Raw genomic sequence first — 9,183 nt, 5'->3', positions numbered from 1 at the left:
GCAGGAAAATGGCACTTTCGGCATTTAGCCAAAAGCACAATTTTCGGCCTATATGTTACGGCGGGCGATATATCGGTGCATCCCTACTTGAAACGCTCTTTCTATCTCTCTGTGTACATATATTTAAGATATATATATATATATATATCCTAAATATAAAATGTTTTAAGTCCACTTTTTGGAAAAAAAATAAATACACATTTTAATAAAATTAAAAAAAATCTCAATTTTTTTTTTGTATGGCAGCAAGTAAAGCACGGCAATTGTGAGTAGTGGATGACGGGTGCAAAGCTCCGGCTCTTGCAGATTCTCCCTGCCGTCCCTGTCCTTACCTCAGTACAGACATTCAATAACATGGACGGGAGGAAGAATCATTTTTACTACCTGTTCAGTAACGTCATCCCACTTCTATTCCATTGAGAACTATCAGTCCCTCTGCTGCAACTTGTAGTTTATCCATTCACAGATCCCGTCAAAGGTTCTCTGAATGGATGACGCGGCTCTGAAAGCGGACCACGTACAACTGCGTCATTTAAAAAAAAAAAATGACAGTAGCCTGGATATGAGGAAGTTTGGATGGACTACACAGTACGGTGGCGTCACCAACCTTGTATTCCAGCGAGAACTACAAGTCCCTCTGCTACAAGTGGCTGATGGGACGTGCAGTTTTTCCATCCAGAGATCCTGTCAAAGGAGGATGTGGCTGTGTGGGCGGAGCCATTTAAAAAAAAAATCAGTGCACCCCAGGATTCAGGTACGTGGGGGCTGGGGCTGGAGGAGGGCGGGGTTGTCATGTGACCATGTTTCATGTTACACCCTGAATATGATCAGAAACATATCATTTACCGTGTTTCTAAATAATTGTATCCAGCGTCTGACACAATGTAACCATCCATGACAACGTTTACACTGATCTCTCATTTGTTGTCATGACAACAGATAACACAGGAAGTGATTTTGACGTTTTAAAAGAATATATCCATCGATTCGTCCTTTTATTGTCATGTGACCTTTCTTCCTGCGGGGAATGGTGTTTGGATTTGTTTTCGATCGCTCCGAGTCCTGCGTCTCTCGGGACGGACCGATCGAAAAAGTCGCCCCCGACAGGAAACTGAAGACTGAAAACCTAAAGCTACAAGTTTCACCTCGAAAGAAAGAAACACCAGAAACTCCGTTCAGATTTCAGATTTAATCATTGTCATAGAAGTTGTCACATCCGGCGGCTTCAAAGAGTCAGGTGGAAGAGCCGGGCTGTCATCCTCATCCTTGCTATAGGACATCATAAGCATTTATCCATCTGCTCAGCTCCGGAGTTATGACCCGAGCTGCATTCTTAGTAGGGAGGCAAATGGATGAAGATGACAGACCTGAGCTTGAAAAGCAAAAGCAGAAATACAAAAAGTTCTAAGCGAAAATACAAAAACGGTACAAATCAGTACATACAGAGACAGATATTTCACGGCATATATAGGCCAATGGCACCGGCTATTGTTGTCGGCCATCTTAGGCTTATGACAGGAAGTCACCTGTGTGCTGGACAATATCTTTCCACTAATTTTAGATTGAGGAGAGGCTGTTGGCTTCAGCGCCCACCTTGGGCTTTTGACAGGAAGTCACCTATGCTCTGGGCAATATATTCCCCCCAATTTTAGGTTAAGTAGAGGCTGTTGGCTTCAGCACCCACCCTGGGCTTATTACAGGAAGTCACCTGTTTGCTGGACAATGTCTTTCCCCTAATGTTAGACTTAGGGACTGTTGGCTTCAGCACTCACTCTGGGCTTATGACAGGAAGTCACCTGTGTGCTGACAATATATTCCCCCCAATTTTAGGCTGAGGTGGGGCTGTTGTCTCCAGGACCCACACTGGGCTTATGACAGGAAGTCACCTGTGTGCTGGACAATATCTTTCCACTAATTGTAGACTAAGGAGAGACTGTTGGCTTCAGCGCCCACTCTGGGCTTATGACAGGAAGTCCCCTGTGTCCTGGACAATATCTTCCCACCCCAAGGTCACAACTTTATCACAAATAAATCCCTTAAAACCCATCTCTCAGCCTCACAAGAAAGAGGGACACCCCCTTGATGAGCAGGTGCGAGGAGGAGGGCGCTGCAGTAAAAAGTGGGTGTGGCTACACTGCCCTTTACATTGGTTGGACGTGGCTGAAACCAACCCACTATGTACAAATCAGCGGCCATTTTGGTATATTTAGACTTACTGCCCCCCCCCCCTAGAAAAAAAAACATAAAATCAGAAGCCATTTAAAGGGCCAGTCTTTCCAAAATGGATATTTGGTTGCTTGAGCCCCCCACCCCACCCTTGGGGGACATCAGCGGGTAAATCTCTGCCTGGCTCCGCCCACCCACCCACCATCTGCATTATCTTTTGCAAGTAACTTGCCGAGGTCAGAGGGGATTAAAGTCTCCGGCATCTCCTCATACCCAACACCTCAGTCCTGGGGGTGGGTGGGGGGGCTATGGGCCAAAAACACATTATAGAATGAAGCTAAGACAACCGACTATGAAGGGCATCACATGAAGCATGTAAAAAGCATCTTGGAGCCCTCAGAGCAGCCTTCAGCTCCAGACTATGGGGAATGACTAAAGATATTGAGGGCAATGCAGGCTCTAGCAGTAACAAGCTTTAAACAAGCATTAGCAGGCTTTTAATTGTTTGATAAAAGCCTGTTAAAGCTTGTTACTGCAAGAGCCTGCATTGCCCTCAATGTCTTTTAGTCAATCCCCACAGACGGGAGCTGAAGGCTGCTAACAGCTGATATCAGCTGATATAACTTGCAAATGCGAGCAGCTTTAAGTAAGGAAAGGGTATTATTGTTGAGCACTTAGTGCAGAAGCTATTCGATAACAATTCTTACAGGCTTCGCTAAGGTGACCCCTGCGGGCAGTTTCTACATGCTGCTGATGCCTGCTGAAAGCTAAAGGCTTAAAGTTAAAGCTTGCTAAATGTCCGCTGAACGTGACAGAAAGCAGCAGTCAGCTCCATCCATATCGGGGGTTATTACATCTAACAGTAGCAAGCTTTTAGCAGGCATTTAGCAAGCTCTAACAGGCATTTAACAGGCTTTGCGAATCTTATAGGCAATGTCTAAATGCTGCTGAACGTGATGGAACACAGCCTTCAGCTCCAGCCTGCGGGGATTGACTAAAGACATTGAGGGCAATACAGGCTCTAGCAAACTTTTAGCAAGCTTTAGCAAACATTTAACAAGCTTTAATAAGGTGACCTGCCCGTTTCCAAACGCTGCTTAAGCTTGCTAAATGCCTGCTGAATGTGACAGCCCTAACCTTGGCTTTTTAACCTACAAAAAGTCAAGGTCAAAGTCATCAACAAAGCACAGTTACCCCAAATACTCGCTGTAGTTTTTACCAAACCAACTAGGGCAAACCATGATATTAATTGTTACCGCAGTTGCCAACCGCCGGCATCGTCCTTAATGAAGTCCATTTATTCATAAATGGTCTGTGGGGAATATTCGCTGGTCTTGCTGCTCAGGCTGGGGTGCCTGTACCTCATGCCGCACCTGAGCCAGTTCCCGAACAAGGAGGCCAGATGGCCCCGGAACTTGGTGCCGACGAAGGTGTAGAAGAAGGGGTTGACGCAGCAGTGGAAATAGGCGATGTTCCGGCAGACGTAGAAGACGTAGTCGATGGTGTTGCTGCAGTTGCCGTCCTGAGACTCCTGGTATAGGTTCTGCAATCCGATGAAGAGGACGGCGTTGAACGGGGTCCAGCAGACGAAGAAGGCCAGCACGATGATGAGGATCAGCTTGACGGCTTTGTCCTTGTTGTGCATTTTGGTGCGGTACAGCTTGACGACGATCAGCGTGTAGCAGTAGAGGATGATGGCCAATGGGATCAAGAAGAACATAAGCAGCTGCTGGCAGTACCCAACCATCTTCCACCATCGGATGGTGTCCACCTGGTAACCAGTCTCCACACAGAGAGTCCCGGATTGGACATCGTCCCTCGTTCCATACAAGATAAATTTCGGGATGGTGGACAACAGACTGGTCACCCAGATGACCGCGCTCGCCAAGTAGACATACAAGAGCTTCCTGGTCCTGGCGGCGTAGATGGCGTGGACGACGGCCATGTAGCGGTCGATGGTCATCATGGTCAAGAACAGAATGCTGCTGTAAAATCCGACGTAGAACATGGAGGAGACCACCTTGCAGAGACTGTCTCCGAAGATCCACTCGTAGCTATGATAGTAAGCCCAAAACGGGAGGGAAACCGTAAACAGCAAGTCAGAGACCACCAAGTTGAAGATGAACAGGTTGGTCACCGTCTTGATGTTCTCGAACTTCAGGAGCAAGAACAAAATGAGGCCATTCCCCAACAAGCTGATAGTGAAGACCACGTAGAAGAAGATGGGGACCACCGCGTCTCCGAATTTATTACTGTCCGTTTTGGAGCAAAGAAAGACGAAGTCTTCGTCGTAATTCATCGAACTGGCTGTAGAGCCAACAGTGGTCAAGTTGGGAAGGTGGTCCTGGTCTACAACAGCCATGGCAGCCTTGTGAGGTTCTCCAGGACCCGTTGCGAAAAAATGTTAAATTCCTTCAAAAATCACATTGGATTGGACTATCGGATCCTACGGGCGAGATAGGGGAAGCAGTTTCAGCTAGTGATCAGGATTTGTTCTAGGAACCCCCGTCACCCACTCCCGATGGCTGATGAGCAATGAGCATGTTGCAATTTCAGGAAGCTATGCGAATGCTCTTTGTGCTGCTTCAAGCTTTAAGAAGCAGGAAACACATTGACGGCTTTGATGGAGACTTGTGCAATGGTTGTTTCTTGTCGAGATAAATCAAACGCATCGAAAAAAAAGCTAAACCGATAAAACTCCGCACAGAGATTGAGGACAAGATATATGACCGCCGACCATTTGTAGAATACTACACACACTGTTATACATTTATATAGCGCTGACATATACCGCAGCGCTGTACAGGGAACACTGAGCCAGTCACATCAGTCTTAGAGAGAGAGGGGAGAGAGGGGGGAGAGAGGAGAGAGTGGGGGGAGAAGAGAGAGAGGAGAGAAAGAGGAGAGAGAGGAGAGAAAGAGGAGAGAGAGGCGAGAGAGAGAGAGAGAGAGAGGAGAGAAAGAGAGGAGAGAGAGGGGAGAGGGAGAGGGGAGAGAGAGAGAGGAGAGAGAGAGGAGAGGAGAGAGAGAGAGGATAGAGAGAGGAGAGGAGAGGAGAGAGGATAGAGAGAGGAGAGAGCGAGAGAAAGGGAGAGAGATATAATTTTCAGTCTCTTTTCTCCGCAGACTCAGACTGAAAATAAAATGACGCTGCAGATGATAGGCTTCGAGGGCACTGAGAGAACTGAGACTTTCCTAATTACTCACATCTCGGATCTCTGACACATCACCTCATATCTCGGTAACAATTGGTTGGTATTGCACTGGCAGCGCACGACTGAAAATTTCCAACTTCATGAAGGATTCGTAAAGACTGCGCTCGTTGCATTTTGGTAACAACGTGCATTACATTATATCCAATGGCAACGCGTGGAAGACGTATTATATCTCTGGTAAAGTCACATGTCCATATTTCTAACAGAATCAACCCGCAAACTGATGACAGGAAATGAGGAAAATGAAAAGTAAGAGAGCACAGGTAATCAGTGCGCAGAATGCGTCTAGTGCGTCATTTAATTTGAACGCGATTATTATTATTATAAGTGATGCAGCGATACCATTTCTTCAGACCAAGTAAGAAAACCGATGATTTTCCTCCAGTACTCACCGATAAAGATGGGCTCGGGCATGTTCGCAGCTCCACGTGCCGAGCCCGCCAGCGCAGCAGCGCCAATCACAGGCACTGAGACATTTCCCGATTTCTGCAGCTGCGGACCTGGAAAATGTCTTAGTACCTGTGATTGGCGCTGCGCGCTGTCAGCTTCCTGGCGGGCTCGGCACGTGGAGCTGCGAACACGCCCGAGCCCATCCTTACTCACCGATACCAATTTAGTGTCATGTGACAGTTTTCCAAAAAAATAAATACAGAGCAATGATTGTAGGAAAGTGGTAGAGCTGCAAATGCTGTGATCCTGGTAGTTCTGCCAGTGACTCCAAGCTGCAGAGGTACTACAAATCCCAGCAATTCATTATACAGCAATGCAGAATACCGCCAGCTATAGAGGACTACAAATCCCAGCAATTCATTATACAGCAATGCAGAATACCGCCAGCTATAGAGGACTACAAATCCCAGCAATTCATTATACAGCAATGCAGAATACCGCCAGCTATAGAGGACTACAAATCCCAGCAATTCATTATACAGCAATGCAGAATACCGCCAGCTATAGAGGACTACAAATCCCAGCAATTCATTATACAGCAATGCAGAATACCGCCAGCTATAGAGGACTACAAATCCCAGCAATTCATTATACAGCAATGCAGAATACCGCCAGCTATAGAGGACTACAAATCCCAGCAATTCATTATACAGCAATGCAGAATACCGCCAGCTATAGAGGACTACAAATCCCAGCAATTCATTATACAGCAATGCAGAATACCGCCAGCTATAGAGGACTACAAATCCCAGCAATTCATTATACAGCAATGCAGAATACCGCCAGCTATAGAGGACTACAAATCCCAGCAATTCATTATACAGCAATGCAGAATACCGCCAGCTATAGAGGACTACAAATCCCAGCAATTCATTATACAGCAATGCAGAATACCGCCAGCTATAGAGGACTACAAATCCCAGCAATTCATTATACAGCAATGCAGAATACCGCCAGCTATAGAGGACTACAAATCCCAGCAATTCATTATACAGCAATGCAGAATACCGCCAGCTATAGAGGACTACAAATCCCAGCAATTCATTATACAGCAATGCAGAATACCGCCAGCTATAGAGGACTACAAATCCCAGCAATTCATTATACAGCAATGCAGAATACCGCCAGCTATAGAGGACTACAAATCCCAGCAATTCATTATACAGCAATGCAGAATACCGCCAGCTATAGAGGACTACAAATCCCAGCAATACATTATACAGCAATGTCGAAAGGCAACCAGCTATAGAGGACTACAAATCACAGCAATCCATTATAGATCAGTGCAGAATAATATGAAGCACCATACTCTGTGTTGCTTCGGAGTACTGGCCTGATGCCTCCAGTGTAGGATCTCAGGAGGGCTGTGTGGGGTCTCAGGTGGGCTGTGCGGGGTCTCGGGAGGGCTGTGCGGGGTCTCGGGAGGGCTGTGCAGGGTCTCGGGGGACTATGAGAACTCATGAAAATGCCTAGTAATTGCGCATCTCTTATTATTATACAGGATTTATACCAACAGTTGGCACAGTGCTTTAGAAAATGGAGGGAGACCAGGTGGCATACCTTATCCCGCTGGATGAAGTCCCCTCTTCTCTTTGCCGGCTTTCATCACCAAGATGGCGTAATTACATCACAAGTATACGTAATAATGTACGCACTGGGTGACACCAAAATGACTTGCAGTCATCTTGGTGTCACCCCCTCTTAAAAGTCGAGTACTTGGTCATGGACCGAGGGCCTGACAGCTGCATGAGAGAGGAGGGGACCCGGTGGCATACCTTATCCCGCCTGATGAGGGTCCTATCTTTGCAGGGTCCATCACAAAGATGGCCGCTGGCAGTTAGGCACACGTCAAGTCAATATGCGCATGCGTAATGATGTCACGTGTGTGCATGAGGACATCATGCACACGTGTAATGACCTGCCACCAGGTGACGCCTGGCCTGGTACTGTCTCTCACCCCCTCTGATGGTGTCACCCGGTGCAGGCGGCAGCGAATGGATGAGGCATTGAAGGCGGTTCCGCCCCCCGCCAGTCTTTGCGTACTCTAAAGATTTGTTTTGGAAGCTCGGTCTGTGTTTTTTTGTCACATAAACAATCTCCGGAGCCTGCGGAATAAGTGACATTTGGATTTCACAATCGCCGAGACGACGGCAAAGCTTCAACTGCCGAAAGTTAAAAAAAAAAGGAGGAAGAAAAAGGAAGCAAAACCGCGACAAGGAGCCGTCAGAGGCGGCCAGCTAACAGAAAACTGACCGCATCTGTCACTGGGAGGACAGACCTGTCACTGTGCGCCCATCAAAATCCCCCACCCCCACCCCCTCGACCCCAATCACTCTGCAGACGGTAAACCGCTCAATAGGACATTGTTCATTCATAAAGAGGACCTGTCCTTGTTGGGGAAGTCATGATCGGGGGATCCGCAGAGAGAAGGAACAATGAAGAGATCACAGATTTGTGAAAATGATGGCGCCGCCATTGCTGAGTAAACAGCAGTGTAAACTCAGAAACGATTCTTCCACTGTAATCGGCATCCGGATAATGTCAGACTCCGTGAAATTCCCTTACTTCATCTAGTCAGTAATCTGAGGTCAAGGGTCAGTCCGCACAAAACCCATATTCCATTGTTTGTTTGCTGCTGGGATGTTAAATGGCCTACTAGCACCTTGTGTAGGTTGATAAGAACTCCTAACATCCCTCTGCATTTTGTACAGTATAAAGCAGGGGTAGGCAACCTCAGCAGTCCAGCTGTGGTGGAACTACAAGTCCCATGAGGCATTGCAAGACTCTGACAGCCGCAGACATGACTCCCAGATTCAGAGGCGTGATGGGAATTGTAATTGTAAAGAGCCGTTACCGGCTGTTTCACATATACCCGATCGGCGGCTCTATAGCCTGCCGATCGTGTATATGTGCTGGCTGCGTGCCCCCCCTCGAGTGCTGCCGTCGCCCCCCTCCTGACCCCTCACCTTCAATCCCGGGATCCGCTACCCCATCTGCGGCCCGGGACCGGCTAGGGAGGGTGTCAGGAGGTAAGATGGGAGGGAGGTCAGCATCTTCCTCCTTGCTGACCTCCCTCCGGGCTGTGAATGCAGAAGTCATGTGTATTACATCACTTCCGCATTCACCTGTCAGTCCTCTGGCTGCTATAGCCATAGAAGAAGCTGGTGAAGCAGATCTCGGCTTCATCAGCTTCTTTTGGGGTCCTCAGGTGACATTAGGGGTCTTAGAGACCCCTAATGTCTCCATAAAGAGGACCTGTCAGTGTGCCTTTGCTATTATATAGGGGATTGTTATCCCCCTATATAATAGCAATAACAATAAGTGTAAAAAAATATATATATATAAATAAAAA

The 9,183-nt window shown here is 47.3% G+C and overlaps 1 protein-coding gene across 1 annotated transcript; it reads right to left on the bottom strand.

Annotated features, from left to right (window-relative positions):
• Window positions 1-3,453: 3,453 nt before the first annotated feature.
• LOC108798332 (C-C chemokine receptor type 3-like) lies at window positions 3,454-5,795 on the bottom strand. Its single transcript, XM_018570071.1, has 2 exons — window positions 5,774-5,795; window positions 3,454-4,545 (listed from the first exon to the last, which is right to left on the bottom strand). Exons 1-2 carry the CDS (start codon window positions 5,793-5,795, stop codon window positions 3,464-3,466), a joined length of 1,104 nt encoding a protein of 367 aa, XP_018425573.1. The 3' UTR covers window positions 3,454-3,463.
• Between the last annotated feature and the right edge of the window lie 3,388 nt (window positions 5,796-9,183).

This window comes from Nanorana parkeri, unplaced genomic scaffold (assembly GCF_000935625.1).
Source record: "Nanorana parkeri isolate BGI_ZX_2015 unplaced genomic scaffold, ASM93562v1 scaffold1452, whole genome shotgun sequence".
NCBI lineage: Eukaryota > Metazoa > Chordata > Amphibia > Anura > Dicroglossidae > Nanorana > Nanorana parkeri.
Note: the sequence above shows the minus strand (reverse complement) of the source record. Positions and strands in the feature narration are given on the sequence as shown.

Excerpts from the sequence above, each read along its gene's own strand:
- LOC108798332 (XM_018570071.1), bottom strand. The coding sequence starts at position 5,795 with ATGCCCGAGCCCATCTTTATCG. Across the intron at positions 4,546-5,773 it reads GCCCGAGCCCATCTTTATCG|AACCTCACAAGGCTGCCATG; the intron begins GTGAGTACTGGA and ends CGGGTCCTGGAG.